The sequence below is a fragment of the Chenopodium quinoa genome, unplaced genomic scaffold (genome assembly GCF_001683475.1).
Source record: "Chenopodium quinoa cultivar QQ74 unplaced genomic scaffold, ASM168347v1, whole genome shotgun sequence".
In the NCBI taxonomy this organism is placed as follows: domain Eukaryota; kingdom Viridiplantae; phylum Streptophyta; class Magnoliopsida; order Caryophyllales; family Amaranthaceae; genus Chenopodium; species Chenopodium quinoa.
This window is the reverse complement of record NW_018743292.1, coordinates 1,293,799-1,314,583: the sequence shown is the minus strand read 5'-3', so window position 1 is coordinate 1,314,583 and position 20,785 is coordinate 1,293,799. Positions and strand designations below refer to the sequence as shown.

At 36.0% G+C, this 20,785-nt stretch overlaps 4 protein-coding genes across 6 annotated transcripts; all 4 read right to left on the bottom strand.

Annotated features, from left to right (window-relative positions):
• Window positions 1-2,362: 2,362 nt before the first annotated feature.
• LOC110737187 (pentatricopeptide repeat-containing protein At2g33680-like) lies at window positions 2,363-4,436 on the bottom strand. Its single transcript, XM_021917561.1, has 2 exons — window positions 3,652-4,436; window positions 2,363-3,581 (listed from the first exon to the last, which is right to left on the bottom strand). The coding sequence occupies exons 1-2, from the start codon at window positions 4,434-4,436 to the stop codon at window positions 2,363-2,365; spliced, it is 2,004 nt and encodes a 667-aa protein (XP_021773253.1).
• LOC110736216 (putative pentatricopeptide repeat-containing protein At1g26500) lies at window positions 2,659-9,095 on the bottom strand. Its single transcript, XM_021916378.1, has 3 exons — window positions 8,641-9,095; window positions 5,863-7,569; window positions 2,659-5,479 (listed from the first exon to the last, which is right to left on the bottom strand). The coding sequence occupies exon 2, from the start codon at window positions 7,562-7,564 to the stop codon at window positions 6,020-6,022; it is 1,545 nt and encodes a 514-aa protein (XP_021772070.1). The 5' UTR covers window positions 7,565-7,569; window positions 8,641-9,095; the 3' UTR covers window positions 2,659-5,479; window positions 5,863-6,019.
• Window positions 9,096-9,666: 571 nt separating this feature from the next.
• On the bottom strand, window positions 9,667-14,057 carry LOC110736215 (protein DETOXIFICATION 42-like). The gene is made up of 13 exons (XM_021916377.1): window positions 13,208-14,057; window positions 12,844-12,965; window positions 12,222-12,428; window positions 11,933-12,114; window positions 11,620-11,755; window positions 11,435-11,531; window positions 11,244-11,344; window positions 10,994-11,157; window positions 10,740-10,811; window positions 10,498-10,614; window positions 10,302-10,397; window positions 10,094-10,215; window positions 9,667-9,972 (listed from the first exon to the last, which is right to left on the bottom strand). Exons 1-13 carry the CDS (start codon window positions 13,282-13,284, stop codon window positions 9,930-9,932), a joined length of 1,536 nt encoding a protein of 511 aa, XP_021772069.1. The 5' UTR covers window positions 13,285-14,057; the 3' UTR covers window positions 9,667-9,929.
• A 1,893-nt stretch (window positions 14,058-15,950) lies between these two features.
• LOC110736214 (dicarboxylate transporter 1, chloroplastic) lies at window positions 15,951-20,541 on the bottom strand. 3 transcript variants are annotated; one of them, XR_002514216.1, is made up of 4 exons: window positions 19,202-20,541; window positions 18,110-18,331; window positions 16,884-17,328; window positions 15,951-16,251 (listed from the first exon to the last, which is right to left on the bottom strand). XR_002514216.1 is itself a non-coding variant. In XM_021916376.1 (3 exons), exons 1-3 carry the CDS (start codon window positions 20,300-20,302, stop codon window positions 16,966-16,968), a joined length of 1,686 nt encoding a protein of 561 aa, XP_021772068.1. In that variant the 5' UTR covers window positions 20,303-20,540; the 3' UTR covers window positions 16,539-16,965. The 3 variants fall into 3 exon arrangements, 1 of the variants encoding a protein (XP_021772068.1); XR_002514215.1 differs by having other exon boundaries at window positions 15,951-16,238; window positions 19,202-20,540; XM_021916376.1 differs by lacking the exon at window positions 15,951-16,251 and having other exon boundaries at window positions 16,539-17,328; window positions 19,202-20,540.
• Window positions 20,542-20,785: the final 244 nt, after the last annotated feature.

The window sequence follows — 20,785 nt, the reverse complement described above, 5'->3', positions numbered from 1 at the left end:
AGTACTTGTACTTCCTTAATTATCGATTTATTGTATTCTAAGTATCAACTCATTAAATCATGGTCATGACGCGATCTTTAAAACAATCATGATTCATGACTTCATGACCCAAACCGCTTATAAACCGAACCGGCATGATCCGAACTGTTTATAAACCGAACCGACATTGGACTCGGTAAACCCGCCCCTAAACCGGCCCATTTCAAACCGAACCGATATGATCCGTACCATTTATAAACCGAACCAACAGTGACCCGGGTAAACCTGCCCCTAAACCGACCCGTTTCAAACCAAACCGGCATGATCCAAATTGTTTGTAAACCAAACTGACATCAACCTGGGTAAACCCGCCCCCTAAACCGACCCGTTTCAAACTGAACCGGCATGATCCGAATTGTTTATAAACCGACCCGCTTATGACCCAAACCGAATTTAAACCGTAAAGAAATAAACCGAAACCGAACCGACGTCAGCTAAATCAAACCGTTTCAACCCGAACCGCTCCAAATCGAAACCGACTCACACCGAGGTCAAACCGAACCGCCAAACCAAAGTCCCACCCCTAATGGCGGTCATCAATCGTCCATTTGTTAGATGACCTCGATTAGGGACACTTTTCGATTTAATATTCAATGTTCACTTAACAGGTGTTTCTTTATCCAAGACATGGTCTTGATACCCTGTTTTGAATATTTCCGTAAATAGAATGGACTTATTATTTAATTCTAAACCACAATTAAATAGTAATGGAGTGAATGATAATTTTGCACAAAAATTAATTACTCCATTAATGAATGGTTTTAATACAGTGTCTTACATTAAATATCCTATTTAATTAAAACACATGTACAGGCCAGTCTCCAACATGCTTGATTCCCATCGCCTCAATGTGCTTGTTGTTTCACTTGAGGCAGCAGTTTAGTCAAAGGATCGGCTACATTATCATCCGTGCCAATCTTACAAATTCTGATTTCACCTTCGGATTTCCATTCCCTTATCATGTGAAATCGCCTTTGTACGTGTTTGACCTTCTGGTGCTCTCTTGGCTCCCTAGCCTGAGCGATAGCTCCATTGTTATCACAATAGAGGTTTATCGGCCCCTTGATTGAGGGTACAACACCAAGTTTGCTAATGAACTTGCGAATCCAAACAGCTTCCTTGGCAGCTTCTGAAGCGGCCAAGTACTCGGCTTCAGTTGTAGAGTCTGCAGTGGTGCTCTGCTTGACACTCTTCCAGCTAAACGCTCCTCCATTCAGACAGAATATGTACCCCGACTGTGACTTGAAGTCGTCTCTGTCAGTCTGGAAGCTAGCGTCGGTGTAACCTTCAACAACCAGCTCTTTGTGGCCTCCATACACCAGGAATTTATCCTTGTTCCTTTTCAGGTACTTAAGGATGTTCTTGGCCGCAGTCCAATGTGCCTCTCCTGGGTTCGATTGGTATCGACTCGTTGCACTCAGGGCATACGATACATCTGGCCTTGTACATATCATGACATACATGATCGATCCGATTAGCGAAGCATATGGGATCTGGTTCATTCTTTCTCGCTCAACAGGTGTCTGTGGACACTGTTTCTTGCTGAGAGTTATGCCATGGGACATGGGTAAATGTCCTCTTTTGGCATTCTCCATGTTGAATCGAGCCAGTACCTTATCAATGTAAGTACTCTGGCTTAATCCAATCATCCTCTTAAATCTATCCCTATAGATCTTGATGCCCAATATGTACTGTGCCTCTCCTAAGTCCTTCATTGAAAAGCACTTGCCCAACCAGCCCTTTACGGACTCCAACAATTTTGTGCTGTTTCCAATGAGAAGTATGTCATCGACATACAGGATTAGGAATGCAATATCACTCCCACTGACCTTCTTGTATACACAAGACTCATCTGGATTCTTGATAAAACCAAACTTGCTAATGGCTTCATCAAATCGCAGATTCCAACTTCTGCTGGCTTGCTTTAGTCCATAAATGGACTTCTTCAGCTTGCAAACCTTTCCAGCGTTGCCCGGATCGACAAAACCTTCTGGTTGTGTCATATACACAGTTTCTTCCAAAATTCCATTAAGGAAGGCGGTTTTGACATCCATTTGCCATATTTCATAATCGTAATATGCAGCAATCGCTAGGATGATCCGGATGGATTTTAGCATTGCAACTGGTGAAAAAGTTTCATCATAGTCAATCTCGTGGACTTGTCTATAACCTTTTGCCACCAATCTAGCTTTGTATATTGATACATTTACATCCTTGTCTGTCTTCACTTTGAAGATCCATTTGCAACCAATGGGTGTATAATCCTCGGGCAAATTCACCAAGTCCTAGACTTGATTTTCAGACATGGAGTCCATCTCGGATTTCATGGCCTCTTGCCATATCCAACACGCCCAAGCAAATCCACCATGCAACCATAGTGAACAAGTATTGGGGTTACACCAAAATCATAAACCATAGATTTAAAAAGCTGCAAACCTTTCTCCACCATACCAGAATGGCTACAAGCAGACAACAATGACAATAAAGTCCTCCCATTTGGTCTGAACCCAGAGCTTAACATCTGTGAGTACACACATAGAGCATCACTTACTTGACCATTTAAACCATAGCCAGCCACCAAGGCATTCCAAGAGCTAATGTTCTTCTGTTGCATGCTTTTGAAAATCTTCTCAGCATTCTGCATACTGCCACATCTTGCATACATAGATAACAAGGCATTTGCAAGTGACAAATTCAAGCCTCCAAAATAGTTTTTACGAATTGTGTAAGCATGTAGGCATTGACCTAGAGGAAGACTAGCTACGTCAATGCATGATGAGAGAATATTAATTATTGTTATAGAATTGGGTTCTGCTTCTAAGATCATTCTCTTGAAAAGTGACAGAGCTTCATGAGCCAGGTTATTTCTCACGTAACTAGCAATCAAAGAATTCCACAATATTACATCTCTGTTTGAGAACCTATCAAATAAATTTCTAGCAGCTACCTCATCACTACAGTTCGTATACATTTCAATGAGTGCAGTACTTAATTCTATGTTTACTTCAATCCCATGCTTCATCACATACCCATGTAATGATCGACCCAGATTAAGATAAGATTCATCCTTGCAAACAGTAAGAACAGCAATAATCGTGTGCATATTAGGCTTAATTTCCAAATCTAACATCTTCTCAAAGTAGTTCCAAGCATGATTTTTTAATCCATTACCAGCCAGAGCAGAGATCATAATGTTCCAGGACACTACATCTGGTCTAATCAACTCGTCAAATAGCATCATTGCATTGTTAATACAGCCATGACGTGCATAGATTCTCAAGACTGCATTTACAATCGACGTATTATTAGAAAACCCATTTCTAATTAATTTAGCCTGTAAGGACCTACTGACTCTCAATTCACAACCCATTTCTATACATACAGTTAAAAGAATAGTCATTGTAGCTTCATTTACTCTGAATCCTTCTAATTGCATCCTAGAAAACAATTTCCAGGCCTCCTCATGTCTTCCATACTCTAAGCAAGCTGATATCGTTGAATTCCATATGGCAATGTCATAAATAGGAGCAGATTCAAATATCCTACGTGAAGATTCTAGTTTTCACATACAAATTAACCAGTGCACTAATGATATGTAGGTCTTGAGCATACCTAAACTTTATGATCAGTTGATGAAGTTGCATGCCCACATCCAGACAACCAAGTTCAGAACACACCTGTATGGCAGCCAAAAGCGAAACTTTATCACATACTACCCCTTCGATTAACATTTTCGCAAAAAGCTTTAGCGATTCAAGTTGATCACCAACACCTTTATAGGCATTCATCATAATATTCCAACTAACAACATTCTTCATAGGCATCAAGTCAAACACAACACGAGAAGCCCTCACATCGAATTTCACATAAAACCCAATTAAAGCAGCCCCAAGATAGCAATTTGAAGGAAAAACACCATTCCTCAAACAAAACCCATGTATCTCTTTCCCTAATCTCAACTGCACGAGCTCCCCACACGCGATAAGCAATGCCACCAATGTAACCGAGGTAGGCTTCAAATTCTCAAACCGCATCTGCTTAAACAACAACAACGCTTCCCTATACAAACAACATCCTACATAGCTATTAATCATCACATTCCACAACACAACATCTCTTTGAGACGTTTCATCAAACACATGGCGGGCATCTTCAAGTAACCCACATTTCCCATAGAAATCGACGAGGGAAGATCGAACCCGAACATCATTTATCAAATTTTTACTCTTGATCTTAGAATGGATCCTTTTGCCTGTTTCAATGGCATGAAGCTTTAAGCAAGCCTTCAAAATCAGAGGCAAAGTAGTGGAATCAGGTGAAATGTGCAAATTTTCCATCTGGGAAAATGTTTCTAGGATTGCCCGATCATTTTTAAGTCTGAATTGATCTTTTATCATCGAATTCCAGTAATTTGGGTCGATCTTGGGGGTATTATTGAGTGAAGAACAAAAGCTGTGAAACATTTCAAAGTGTTAGTTATAAAGTTGATATTTGGCGGGTATTCTGGATGTCATAATATACAGTATACAAGTAGGTTTTTTTTTTTAAAAATGCAACATATTTGATACAACTATACAAGTACTTGTATTTTAATATCACCCTTAAATTACCGATTAGTCTATCCAAGTTTTGGGACCAAAGGTCTAGGATGCACATACAAGCTAAGTATCAGATTAGCGTATACATCTGGTATCTCGGTTTTTTTTTTTTTTTTTTTTTTTTTCAATCCGTTGTAACAGTATGTGATTTAAGGATATAGGTGTGATATGTCCATTAGATATGAGTTATGACTAATGCTAGCTACTCTCTCAATGGAGATAACATTATTATCTTTTTATAAAATTGTGGATGAGTTTTTGTAAAAAATATTTGAGGTCAAGACTGAAAAATTACATCAATAATGTTTGTATTACAAGTAGGAAGTTTTTTCCCCACAAAACACCTTAAGCGGCTTACTGGCCATTGAAACCTCTCAGACAATCTAAGTAAGTGAAACTTTCAAATTTTGTACGGAGTACGTAGTAGATCTACAACCAATCTATTTTTCCATTACTTTTTTGGGAATTGAATTTTTTATTTTAATTTTCGAATAATAACTTTTTACATTACATTCAATCAAACAATTAGTCAGTCACTCAAGCTCACTATAATATGTACAATTCTGTTTCACCAAGTAAAAAAAGTATCAAATACTCAAGTCTTGCTACTTTTAAATTAAAGTTTTGGAAAGTAACCAAAGATGGCTACCATGGGATTTGGGAAGGAACCAACATATAGGAAGCGCATATTAGGATCCTCTCCATTTCTATGTCTGCATTTCCTGTCTCCAGGTTATGACACCGAATTTATCCCCATCATGCATAGCCAACAGTCAACCGGAGAAACATACTCACGAAGGATCTTGTTCCAGGAAAAGCAGACAACGATCACCATCCGCCTCCTGAATAAATAAAAAAGAGCTAGAATTAGAAGTTTACTCCAATAACTTCATAATTTACAGGAAGGGAAATGAGGTATGAAATCAGTCCACACAGCAGTCAATTTTCTGCATGAATTAACCATGGAAAAGGCCAAATACACAAAGTCAAAAGCCATAAAAACACAGAAACTGGTTAATTTCCACACGATCCAAGCAAATGAACATGTATAAATCAAAATTATAGAATTAATGACATGTACTGGAAATGGGAATGGTTAATGAGCAGCTTTATCAATATTACTCTGTATCATTTAAAATCATTGAAGAACTCTTAACATCTCAGCATTACAATCCACCCTCTCCCAGTGGTAAAAAAATAAAATAAAAGGTTCTGAATCACTCACTTGTAAGTAAATGGGCGACAAGCTGCCAATTATTCAAAAATACCCAGCTGCCGTATTAAGAGTAGACAGTGACAACTAATCTCTGAACCCCAGACAGGATAGAATTGGATTAGAACCAACACCAATGGAAAATGCATAGATGTCACGCCATTGGTAGCTACTCAAATGCATCTCTAGTTCTTCTTCTATCTCTAGTAGCCATTTTCTCCCCATATCTCAAAAATATGTCTGCTAAGTCAAATAATCCGACTTCTCTCAATTTCTTCCCTACTTCCTCAAACATGTATACACCTTCCTCATTTGAGTAGTAATGCAAGAATTTATTATAGTCAAATCTCGGAACCTGAAGGCCTCTTTTCAAGGTTCTTTCAGTGTAGTTGGTGGCTTCCAGAACTTCCCCCGCTTTAACCAAACCCCCAACAAATATGGAATCAAAATTTACAAGGGGATCATTCCCCTTTCTTCCTCTCTTTCCTAAGTGCCCTTGCAACAACATGATATAGGTGTGCATAATAGGTTCACATCCTTTTCTTATCATAAGCCTAAAAACTTCCGTTGCCTCGCCTGCCTTCCTCAATTTAAGAAGTCCCTTGATCAAGGCATGGTACATGCATATATCTGGCTTCTCAGTATTTTCCACAATCAAATATGCTTCTTGAGCTTGATTCTTTGATACAAGCCCATATATTATTGACGCCAATGTTGCATCATCTGCTAGGATTCCTCTCTTCTGCATTTCTTCAAACACCAAATAAGCCTGGGAAAGCTTACCCCTTTTACACATCCATTTGATAACAATACTATATGTTGAAAGTCCAACTTCCTCCATCCTTTTTACCCTCATAGTTTGAAAAAGCTTTAGTCCTTGATCAAACTGATTATTCTTGAAGAACCTCTCTATCATCGTATTTACAGCATCTATGTCAGCTTCGATTCCTTCATCCATCATCAAATTCCACAATTTTGAAGCTTCAATCACATCCCCAACATCACAAAACCCACAAATTAAGTGCTTATAAGTAGCCTGATTTGGCTTGATACAATCCTTCAACTTCACCACAATAAACTTAGCCTCTTCAACCAGTTTTTCCTTACAAAGGGTTTCAACAACCTTATTTAAAGTATCCAAACTATATCCATACTCGTGAGAATTCATCAAGTGAAAATATTCTACACATTTCTTCAACTCCCTAGCAGCAGCCAATGTTTTCAAAGCAATCCTAAATGTCTTATCATTAGCCATTTTTTGCTCCGCCACTTGACACAATAATTCCCAAAACAGATCTATATTTCTAGACTTACCAATCACGCCAAGCATCTTATTAAAGGAAACAGGGGTGTGGGTGAACTCAGGGCAGGTCAAGGTATACTGATAGAAACGGTAAACAGGCCGCCATGAAAGGGGAAATTTGTTGCATACTTGGAGGAAAAATTCATGATTAAGGCTGAATTGAGTTCTTAGGAGGTGCATTCGGAGCTTGGATTCTGATGCATCTTTTTGCTGGAACAGGATTGTGCAAACTTTAAGGAGATGGTCCGAATTGACAGGAGTCAATGAGTTAATTAGCAAAGGCGTTTGAGATTGGTGGAGAGAAGGATTGGTTGCAGTTGCGGTTGTGATAGTGGTAAATGGATGTAGTGTGTGAGTCTGAGTAAAGACGTTAATTAACGGCCTGGTGATTATGATTCTTCTAATGTTCATCTGACCTGAACAAACCAGGCATACAGCATATCAGGACTCCCAAGGGACAACTTTTTTTTTTTTTTTTTGAGAAGCAAAATGTAGAGTGATTTCCATGAATATTGTTAAAAGAAATCAAAATTCCACAATTACACTACATTTTACAAAAATTCCCTACATACTGTCACGTCATCTATCTTTCTTTTTTTTTTTTACTTTTTTGTGTGTGCAGAACCACTAATTGAATTAGCGGTTTTATACTTAGATAAACTACTAATTCAATTAGCGGTTTGTTTGAGTAAAAAAGTCACCTTACAAAAACTTATGGGTTTAATATAACGTAAAACCGCTAATTGAATTAGCGGTTTTATGCAAGGTAAAACCGCTAATTCAATTAGCGGTTTTATGTAAGGTAAAATCGCTAATTTAAATAGCGGTTGGATGACGTGGACGATAGGTAGGGAATTTTGATAAAAAGTGGAGCAATTGAGGAATTTTGAATTCTTTTAATCATATCCATGGAAATCGCTCCAAAATGTATAATCGTTAATTAATGGACAAAGTCTCCGACAGTACACACGGAGGAGGACAATGATTCACCCATACTTGCTCTACACCGAAAGGCCTTAATTTAGCTAAATGATGCGCAACATAGAGGGACAACAGAACTTTGCTAAAACATTTACGAGTAGATTAGAAATTTTCATGTTATCAGCAGATATAGGTAATTTCATATTCAATTATCTCATAATTTTAGGGATATTTGATTCAATAATCAAACTAGGCTCATAATTTTGGTTATCTTAGAATCTAGAAATTTTCATGTTATCAGCAGATAGGTAACTTAACTTGTTCTAGCACATCATCCAAAGCACATCGGAAATAGAATACATACAAGTATAAAAGAGGTCTATTTCATATTCAATTATCCCATAATTTTAGGGATATTTGATTCAATAATCAAATTAGGCTCATAATTTTGGTTATCTTATAATTTAGAACCAATAGTTGAGATTTTGGAACCCTACACTTAATGCACTGACAATTAAATTAGATTGTGAAATTGATATAATGATAACAAAAACCAAACAACTTACCTCAGAAGCTGCTTCAATGGGAGATACAAGTGTTAGATTCAACGGAGAACGTCAACTGCGCTTCAATGGATAACTGAGAGAGAGAGCCTTATTAGAAGCCATGACCTGCCCCTGTTATAAATGGGTTAGATCCGTCTAATAAATAAATGGGACGGGTCTTTATACGATCGTTTAATTGTGGGCAGGGCGGACCTTATAAGGGTTTTTAAACTTGTTTTAAAAAGTACGGGTATTAGTTTTCCTTTATCCTTTCATTTCTTAAATACGGAGTACTCATATTATTTTCATATACCAAACCTTGTATCAATTGTTTGTAAGTTTTTTGGGGTTTTTTTATTTTATTTTGAAAACGACTTAAATTACTATGTACATTAATTCAATTGAGTTTACAACAAACGAAGGAAACTAAAGTAACATAAGTTACTATAGGCATAAGAATCCCTTACACAACACCAACTTGTTCTATTCACCTGATTTTCACTGATATGAACTTATCTGAACTTATTAAAACTTATTTTAATTGTAATTTGTACTAAAGTAACCCTTATTAGAACTTATTAAACCTGAACTGAACTTATTTGAACTTAACTGAACTTATCTAAAACCATTAACGACGTTTACATTTAAGCTTAAAAACCATTAACGACACCAACCAAGAGTTATTAAAAACCATGAGCAACGAGGTCTTGAACCATGGGGCTTTTAAGTGGGTTGCTTGATCTTGGATCAGGTTAGCTTGATTACTAAGGGTTACCATAATGAGAAGTTGGGAATACTACTACACTTGTGGAGTTAATCTTTTACAGTAGTAGTCAAAATAAAAGAAGAGGTTACTCGAATAAACATATAGAGTTACTTAAATTTTTTTTATCGTATAGTAAATTACTAAATTGAGGTTACTCTATGGACAAATTAAGGTTGCCCACATGAATAATTGATGTTACTCATAATAACGAATAGTGATTATGACTCTCAAAGAAGTACCAAAGAAGGCAAAATAGCAAATACACAAGCTAAGGCTTGGTATTTAAGTTGTTGAACTTTGTGCTTTATATTATTAGCTTGACAATGCTCCATGTCATTAATTGTAATATGAGGGTTGAATGACCGAAACGTGGCGAGATAACCCTTCTTTGTCTTGAGTTTTAAGAATAGTTTAGGTAGATACTAGATAATATACATATAGCATAACCATTCTAAATTTCTAACTGTTTCTACATATTACAAACATCCCTTCTTGAGCATAATATACAAAGTTGAGAAAATTATCATATGTTATAAAACAAAATTTAACTCCTAAGGAAGCTCCAAGGTCCAGTTCCGGTTCCAATTCTGCCAAAATAAATAAATAAATAAATAAATAAAAATTGTTAAGCTCATTAGATTCTTGATCATGAGAATTGACAAGGCAAAGCTTATTTCGAGCACTATGGGAGTGTTTTGGTGGATATACCTCCAAAAACCAGCAAATGCACGAAGGCTCATGTAAATAGTTAGAGCCACCCAGATACCAATGAAACCATAATGGGAAGAAAGAAATAACAAACACAAAATGCTCACAACAGCCACCATAACCTGCAGAGATTGAGAGCTTGTATCAGATATTCGTTCCTGGATCAAGTTTTTAATTTAAGAAAGAAAAGTATTTGTATGAAAAATACCATGGAAAAGGCTGAATATGCAAAATCAGATGCTCCAAAGTTGATGCCGTCAAAAACAAAGGCCAACGCGTTAATGGGTTGAGTAAGAGCAACAAACTGGGATAAAGATAGCATAATTAGTTCAACTCCCTCGAGATCTAATTCATCTAAACAATTGATAACCGAACATATGAAACTTGTAGAAAAGCAGTCATACTGGAATGCCTATGGTTATCAGGTTCAGGACATCGACATCCTTGGTAAATAATCTTGCTGCAAATTTTAATCCAAACCCGAGCATGAAACACAGGACCAATCCTAGAACAAAGCCTAGCTGCACATGTAACACACGAAACCATAATTAGATTATGATGCTTTTGGCATGATAGAAAAGATACTGGTTTGAAGATCCTATGTTTGTAATTGCAGTAAGAATCAAGGAAATATATATCAGCTTGCCTGCAAAACTCTGGAGGCAGTCGATGTTGCTCTCTCAAAGTCATTCTTTGCAAAAGCACTAGCAAGTATTGCCTGTAAAATGTGGAGAACCTCTAAGACTCTAAAATAGGCTTAACTCGGTCCATGACAAACAAATCTTCCACAGCATGATATTATACTGTATACAACATTAAAATGTAGTAACTTGAACTTGCATACTGATACAAAACAAATGATTAGACAATGGACGTAGATCAAGCAAGCTGAAATGAAACCTGGCCAGCAACAGCGAGTCCATCAGCAAGAAGGGATGTCGCTAACCAAACTTGCAAGCAGACCTGAAAAGCGGCCATTGGAGTGGGCCCTAAGCGTGCAGCCATAGATGCAGCTAAGGTCACGCAGAATGTCACAGCTATGACCCTCATCAACAGAAGAAAGCCTGCAGGAAGAGGTAAAACTCAAACACTTTGATTACCATAAGTTGTGATTAGGGTACTTTAGATAACATAGTTAGGTAATTCTTACCATTTTTAAGAAATCGACCAAATTTGAGATCTTTCATACTGGGAGGTAGGAGATTGACTAGTTGAATTAGTCTCCAAAATAGTATGATTGAAATTAGGTACCTATTAAGATCAACATAGCAAATCAAACTAAGCAAAAGATACGTACAAGTAGCACTTTAAGACATTATTAGAACAGTTGTGTAAACTTACTGTGATATAACATGGGCAATTGCAGCACCACTAACACCCAACCGAAAAACAAATATAAGAATCGGATCAAGAATTATGTTAGTTACATCCCCTGCCACTGTAAATTGCAAGAAAAAGAATTGGTTAATGATAGCAGATCAAGGCCAGGCAATTAGTGAACCAAGTCAGTTAGCTTATAGGCTCACCAGTAGCATACAGAGGAGTCTTGGTGTCCTTAAAACCTCGAAAAATTCCTTGCATAGCTAAGGAAAGAAGAACGGCAGGTGCACCAAGTGACCTCAATGTCAAGTACTTTTGAGCCGGGGGTAGCATAGTTGAGTCCTGTTAGAGCATAATAATGTGGCAAATATTGGACTAAGATTATCGAATATAAAAGTCAGGCTATTTGCCTAACAATTAACAGAGGAATGGTAAAATTTCAATCTCTATTTCATCACCCAAAAGCTCTGAAATATATACAGAAGTTCTTCATCGCGATTTATAGGAAAATGTACTTACAGGTTTGACACCCATATAGTTCAATAATGGTTTTGCTAGAGAAATGAGAAAAATCGCTTGAAGAAGTCCGAGGATTGCACCAATAACCAAAGCCGATGAAGCAGATGGTATGCTCCTCCTTTGAGGCTTTGAACTTTCAACACTAAAGCTGCTTGTTTCGGCCTTAACACTCTTACCCGAATCTAACAGAAAATAACACTCCTAACGTTTAGAACTCGCCATGTCCAATAATGTAGCAATTTCAAAAACATTAAAAGTTGCTATTTCAAGACATACAAAACATAAATACCTGATTGAGGTAATAATTCTTTGGATTCATTAGTACAATTATTAGATTCCAAACTTCCTAACTCTTGTTGTTCGGAACTCACTTCTGCCACGGCATCTTCCTCGGCCACGAAAGAAGTTGTTACACTTACAAGAGGGAAGATTGCAATTCGAGATACTTGATTGAAAAGAGCTATAGATACCCCAACAGCAGCAAGCTCAATAGGTCCTAACAAAGTTACATCAAGCATAAAACCTCTTAACTTAAGAAGGAAATAAAATATAACACTAGTTTCAAGTCTTTCAACTCAAAATAATGCATGCTTACATTAACTTCAAACTGCATAGATACACTGTTCTTTTTCAAAATAACAGACTATTTTCCTATGTATATTCCAAAATGAAATACTTCATAACATTTATACTAAGGTATAAGAGTGTATTATATATGTCACGATAACTCAAATTGAATGATACGATCTCGAATGATACGATCTCACATGATAATGTTTTTTCTTACTCCGTATATAAACTAGTGCATATAAATTACGAGGTTTTTTAAAACTCGATAGTAAAGTAGGAAGAACAAATAAAAACGAAGGAAATAATGCATACAAATTAGTAGCAATAAAGGTACATCATACCAATTTGGCCAATGAAAGCTGTGTCAACTAAAGAAGCAATAGGATCAGCTGTTAAAGCCAGAGCAGCTGGTAATGCAATTTGTGATATTTCCACCCCAAGTTCATCCATCTTGAATACCATCCTATTTTACATACATCATATAATATAACCAATCAAAAAAAAAAAAAAAATCAATACATAATCTCTTTTTACTTCCAACAATAAAATTAAAGAAAAATCAGTTTAAGCTCCATATAACAATTTTAACAACATACCCCATATATAAATAAATTTATAATATGAAATTGAAAAAAAAAAAAAAAATAGTAGCAAGAAAAAAATGGAAAAAAAGAAAATAAAGAAGGGTAAAAAAGGAAACTGTACCTAGCATTTTTGAAGAAAATGAAAAGAGGAATTTTGGTCTTAGTGTATGAAAAGCATAATCCATCTTCCTCTACCATGGCTTTGAACAGCTGAAGCTCTTATTCAATTTAATGGGTTAAAGTCTTAAAGATGATACAGTATTTTTTTCACTCAATAGTAAAATAATTCCACAAAAACGGGTGAAATTAATTAATCTTCACTAATTGATATGAATGATGCTAAATTCTATTTGAGGAGCTTAAGAACAGAAGAAAAACACAAGTGCCAAACTTTTCCAAAAGAAAAATGAAGGAATAAAAAGAGGGAAATAAAGGATAACCAGAATTTTGGCTTTTTAAGAAACAAGAATTTTGCTTCCTGTATTCTTTTACTTAACATGTACGGGGTGCATGGTATTTTAGACGTTCATGTGATAACGAGAGAGATAGTGAGAAATTGCGTACAAGTAAGAAAAATGTTACAATATGTATGAAATTTTCATAAAAGGTAAACGTTACAATAAAACTGAATTTTGTTTTACAAAAAAATCTGGCTATGTTACATAAACTGTTCACCTTAACAAAATTTATGGTTCATATAATAAAGAAGATATAATGAAAAGACATGTTACTTAAATTATCAGTAATTTAAGACCTTTCTTCTTTAAGAAAGAAGGGAGAAAGAAAGAGAAGCATTTATGGGGTCAGTAAAGAAAAAGGAAAGAAAGACATTTGGACTGACTTTTTTTGTTTTTTATTAATTTGATTGTCAGTGACTAGTGAAGGTTTAATTTTGACTAGTGAAGGTTTTATTTTTTAATTTTCTAGGGAAGATTTTATTTTGGACTAGTGAAGGTAACGTTGACGAGTGTCTCACTGAATTCCATGCACAGTAATTTCTGAGATCCTTTCCTCAATTATAAGAGCTATAATCAATGTGGCGGTGCGGTTTGAGTAGGAAGTTCATCATACAATCGGTTATACATACTTAGAATCAAAGTTGATCTAGTGGTTGGAGGTCCTCCTTCCACCCCTTTGAGAGGGATTTGATTCTCACTCTAAACAAGTGGGATCCAATAATGTATTTCGTATTTCCGTGTTATTGTTTGATTTTATCTATGTGATCATAAGGTATAAGTACATGAATCAACGAAAATTATATTATACACTTGATATAATCGGATGAATATTAAAAGTTGCTTAAATTGGAGAATTTGTTTGAATCATGGTTTGCTATTCAAAACCATATTAGCATAATTGCGGTTATTATGGTTTATGGTTCATGGTGTAGATTGTAAACCACATCAACCAAAAGTTTTTTGTGTAGAATATGCCCCTCGTCTAAGATATATTATCATGTGGAGAAAACTAAATTTTTTTTTGAAGAAAAAATACTGTGTATAACAAGAAAACACATATATGCTTAGGGCCTGTTCTGTTCAGTTTAATTTCAGTTCAGCTCCAATCAGTTCACTTCAGTTCCTAATTTTCTTCTCTCATAAACAATTCATTTTAGCTCTATAGCCTCTATTCAGTTCAGTTCAGCCCCAATCAGTTTAGTTCAGTTGTTTTCAGTAAATCGGAACTGACCCTTAGTATATTGATAAATTTAAATAGCTATAATAATTATCGAAATAGAATCCTTAAAATATCAAACCAAAAAATCGTAAGGGTTGAGATACGGTCAGAATCCCTCCTTACCTTAATAAAAAAATTATTGAAATAGAATCCTTAAATCAGCAAAGCTTAAAGGCAGGTGTAAAAGGTAGGCAAAATTTAATTTTGAGCAACTACCAAAAGTTTCTCAATTGGCTTCTTTCATAAGGTGTGGAAAAAAAAAAAAAAAAAAAAAAAAAAAAAAGGTTTTCTAGCAAGTTTCAAAAAGTAGGTAGCCCAATTGATCCTCTAAAACACGTTACACTTCAGCAACATATTCAGAGTAATATATATTTGAAAACTACATTGCCAGTAAACCTAATAATGAACGCCAAAAGAATTACAAAAAACACATACGCGTATGCATGTTGTGTCGGGTGATCTAAACTTTCGCCATTTATATACGAAATAGCTAGCTACTACTCCCTCCGTCCCTTAAAATTTGGCCCTTTTTCTTTCTTAGGTCATTCTTAAAAGATTGTCTTACACCAATAGTTAATGATCAAAGCATATGCATCAGACTATACTCGTATTTCTCTAAAATTACATCCTTTATCACAACAAAATCATTGGTGGAATGTCGAACTATATCGTACATTGGGTTTCACTTGATTTTTGGGCATCTAGTTCCTCCAGCAACATGAATCTCTCAAAAGTGTCATACCATAGATTGCACAAGATAAAATATTTGGAGAATAGTAATGATATTAAAGCTTAGCCTGCTAAAAGAGAGGCTAACAGTAGGAGAGAAAGAATGCAGATTCTTTGGAACTCATTCATCTCAACATCAACTTTTAAGAAAAAGACTAGTTAAATATGGTCAGACTTATGGTGTAAAATTTCTTTTGATAGTAGCCTCACAAACTGCTCAAAGCAATTTTAATAGCCACAAATCAAAAGAATATAGTATGGATCGTTATCTTTCAAGAAGACGAAAATCAGAGAGACATCAACATCAAGAGTGAACAAACTATGCCTCTTAATTTAGTAAATCGAGTTGATGATTAGAAGTAAAAATACTTACATGTGTATGAATGATAAAATTCGCAAATTATTAAACAAAAAGATTCTTATACATACCAAAAAAAAAAAAAAAAAAAAAAAAAAAAAAAAAAAAAAAACATTATACATACCAATCAATTGAGTTCCAATAAAATCAAAAGAGAACAGGGTCTAACAATATTATTCCTGTTCTTTCAACCAAATGAAGAGTACACATTTACAGTCATACACTCAATAATGAGTTTCCATTGTCATCTTCTCAGCTTCCAGAAGTTAAAAGCACAAAATACAGAGAAAATCAAGGGTTGAGATTCCATAACCCTACGTCGGCGGCAATCGTGGACTTGTGGTCCAAAAAGGATCTCTAAACTTTGTTCACCATTGGTATTATATGCCTGTCACAACTCACTAGTTCCTATCAATAAGGTCCATTTGAATTTTTGCGTAGATGGTTTTACTACAAATTATGTGATGTTTACATGACATCCCTACTTATCAACAAGGCATATACAAAACCACAAGTTATCTGCTTTTCATATCCTTAAGAGTCTAAGTGGATACCCACATAAATCAAAATCAATGGAATTTTCAGGCCACAAAGGCCACTAATATAATGCACAAGAATACATTATTTTATGAACCACGATAAGCACATAAATGAAAATTCTCTACTCATATAATTGTGGACTTCTCAGTTGAGTGAATAATGATCAGAATATATATTTATTGACAATCAAAAAGCCAATTTGTTAGAAATCGTGGTTGGCTCAGTAGGAACTACCATTAGCCTTCAACATCCACGGTTGTGGTTTGTTCTTAGGTGCCATGTAGAAAGGCATCAAGTACTTTACAATTATACATTACCAAAATTTTGAAAAGCAATCAATTTGTAAGGAATTAACAGTATTTCTCGTGGCAGTACAACAAAGTTGAACTACTTTGGCTCTTCATATTTCTTTATCTGTTCCAATTCGCAGAGACAGTGTGGGGAAATAAATATTCTTTAAATAAAAAATCGTAAACAAAAATTCAGAGGCTACCTCTAGGAACTCGTATATAATAAGCAATATCTGCGAGAACTACTGAATTGCAGGGTCAGCAAATTCTTTGAGCACCATCAGGTTACCACAATCCAATAGCCTTCCACCAAATGCCTCCAACTCCGAGCCAGATTATTAAGTTGACTATTGAGCAGAGGAGACCAAATCCCCACCATTGAGGGAGAGGAACATAATTAGCACCGTAAAAAACTGGGGCTGAACCAATTCCGTAGTGAGTGAGGCCACCCATAAGATTGGAGAGGAATGAAAGAACTATTGCTGCCAAAAAAGGTGGTGTCCCTAGCGCACTTGCAACTGACAAGAAGGCCGTGAACATGGCACCTATATGTGCAGCTCCACTAGCAAAGAAGTAGTGAGAGTAGAAGTAAAGAAGAACTAGAATACCAAAAGACATCTGCCATGAAAGGCCTAAACCACCAACAACCTGCAAGGAAAAACATATGTCAGGTGATGTTGCAGCATATCACTACAGCAAAATTCTGATCAGTAATTACACAAATATCTCACATAAGCCTTTACAACTATACATTATTCAACAAGGCACCTTTAGAGCAACTCCAATGGTTGCTTTTGAGGGACTAGCTTGCAATTTTTATAATTTTCAAGCTAATAGCCAAACCATTTGAGGATAATACACTAATTAGCTTGGCCAAGCAAATTACCTTTAGATAATTATTGTTTTTCTAAATATTACTGTATTATTTTAAAAAAATAGTTGAAAAAAAATTAATGACAAAAAATTACCTAGGAAAATTATAGCTGGAAAAGATGATGTGGCAATTTAAGCTAGAAGATAAAATAGCTTACCATTAAAGTTGCTCTAAACAATTATAAGCCTCATTCTCATCTTGAGGTGTTTAATATAATAGATCACTTTCTAAATTTAATGCAACAAACTTCTATTTTGTTTAAATAAATCCTTAATGATACCTCAAAGGTTAATAAGTTATAACTAAAAACTCTAATAAAAAAACTACTTGTGGCATGTTGGTTAAGCTCTTTAATAATGACCCCAATATTAAGTAGGGATTAAGGGAAACCACCCCCCTCACCCACCCCTCTTCAACAAGAATACGACCATAAATCAAAACAGCAGATTTCAACACACAATTGCTGGGAAGACGGTCGGTTCAATCATACTGGTACAACTAGAGCAGAAGAAAAATAGAGGAAAAATATTCAGGGGAAGAGGAAAGAACACAGACCTTGACCACAGTTTCACTGAACCAGGAAATGAGACCGTACTTGTTGAGATAACCAGCCATGGCAATAAGTGCAGCAAACCATGTAAGGGTATCCCAAGCCACTGACTCTGATAAGCACTCTTTCCAGGTGACAACCCCAGTAATGAGCAGCACTGATAATCCAAGAATTGCAGCAGTGACTGCATCAATTTTCAAAGCTCCTCCGAAAACCCACAATCCCACCTGATGAAAGTATCACAAGGATAACATATCAATGTAACATGACATGGTATCTTTATATTAAAACTGAAATAAATGTACTACTACATAATGAAGATGTACAGAATGGAAAATCATTTTTCTCAACGAATAAATGTATCATAATTGAAGTTCCTTAATGACCTCAAAATTGCACAACTATTTAGCCCGCAATTAATATAGAATTGATCAATTATTCTTCATAGGTCAAGCAGACAAGCACATATAAGTTTCAATAAACTAACAACCAGTATACTATTGATGACTGATACATAAACTAGCACTGGTGTCGCTAGATGCAAACTTCACTAGGTCTTTTGCTGCGCGTTATCATGGCAAATGGGTATCGATATCTAATATACTCTCCTTGCCAAAGCAATTGCAACTTTGCAAGTATTCAAAAGTCGTCAACATTAGGTCAACCAACACAAATTCAATTTCTAAGCATGGCTAATTGAACATTTGAACATAATACCCACTATCTTAATCTAACATACAGGCATTGATTAAAGACTCAGATTCATAAAACATTCGCAAGCTAAACTGACATCCAATGCAGCAAATGCATAAACAATTCCCTAACATACTAACCAAATGACTCCAAATTAAATTCATCAAGACTTGCAAAAAACTTCCAATGCAACTAAAACAAGGCATTACATTACCCATTCATACCATGAATTAACACTTGCAAAGTTGCAATTTAAAGCAACAGCCTATACAGCTAAAACCAACATCCAATTCAACCAAACAAACAACAACAATCATTCAAGACCAAAATTTGCACTTAAAACAATCCGATACAGCTAATCATTAAACACCTACAAAATCACCAAAAACGAATCGAAATCATACCGTGAGTAGCAAAGTAACAGCCATTATAGACTCATTCTTGGTCATAGGACCCATCTTATCCAACTTCTCCTTGGCAAGGCGAGGCGCATCAGGACTAGTCTTGATCTCAGGAGGGTAAACCACATACAAAAGCAAAGGAACAACAATCAAAGAAACCAACCCGGGAACGAAAGCTGCTTTCGCCCAATCCATCCACCCAATTGCCTGACCAATAGTGTTAAATGTTAAGTTTGCACTCAAAGGATTAGCAGCCATAGCAGTCAAAAACATAGAGCTTGAAATCACAGAAGTTTGAAAACATGTTAACATCAACCAAGCCCCTAATTTCCTCTCACTTCCATCTCCCACATTACTCCCACAAGCAACACACAAAGATTTCACCAATGGTAAGAAAATCCCACCTGCTCTTGCAGAAACAGATGGAATTGCAGGTGCTAAAAGTGCTTCACTAAAAACAAGACTATAACCTAACCCTAATGAAGAACTCCCAAATAATTTCACAAATTGATACGCAATTCGATTGCCGAGTCCAGTTTTGATAAACCCACGAGCGAAGAAGAAAGCGAGAGCAATTAACCATGGAATTGGGTCACCGAAAGCGGAAAATGCAGCGGAAAAGGTTAGGGTTTTGGTTAGAACTGAAGCACCTAACCCCATTAAAGCGACTGCACCTAAAGGAAGAGGTTGAGTGATGATTCCAACAATGGTGGAAAGGAAGATTGCGAGGAGTTGCCATGCGTTTCTGGAAACACCTTCTGGGGTTGGGATGAACCAGATTATAACCCCAGTTAAAATTGAAGCGATTAAGGGTTTGATTGAAGCTCCCTGCCATGGTTGCGGTTGAATTTGAGGTGGGTTTGTTGCAGAAGCTGAAATGGGTTTGAATTTGAGAGTGTTGGGAAGAGGAAGAAGAGAAGGAGGAGAGAGAAAGTGTTTGTGAGAGTGAGAAGATGAGGAGGAGGAGGATTTGCGAGCGTTGGATCTGAGAGAAGGGAGGGAAATGGAGGGGTGAGATTTAGAGAGAGGTTTGAGAGAAGGAAGAGATCTGAAGGAGAGAGAGTAGGTAGTGGAAGAGGTTAAACTCAGAGCCATTGACGCCATTGTTGAAAGCTTCTGAGTTGTAGAGAAATGGAGAGAGAAAGTAAAGGTGATTTTTGTTTGATTTAAAAGGTGGTGATTTTCAACGGTTTGAAGAGAAATCTTAGCCGTTGGATTTTGATCGTGCGGTTATGGTGGAGAGTGAGGTGAGGCGATATTTTCTGAGTTAGTTTTTTTGGTTTATACTCCACTTTATATGAGTGGACTATGGACTAATGGACATGAAATTAATTGTTTTACTTCATTACTCGTATTTGTATGCTTTATTAATAGTTCGTATTCAACTATTCAAGGCATAAATAAACCTTTCATACATTCCTACGAAGTAGTACAAATTCTTTTTTTTGACACAACCCGAAGTAGTGCAATATTCAATTTCAGTTTAATCACTTTGAATCTTTAATTAGTATTTGGGCTCGGACAATATTTCCGCTCCACTATATAAGAATATAAGTATAATTTATGCTACATATAAGGCAAAATCTA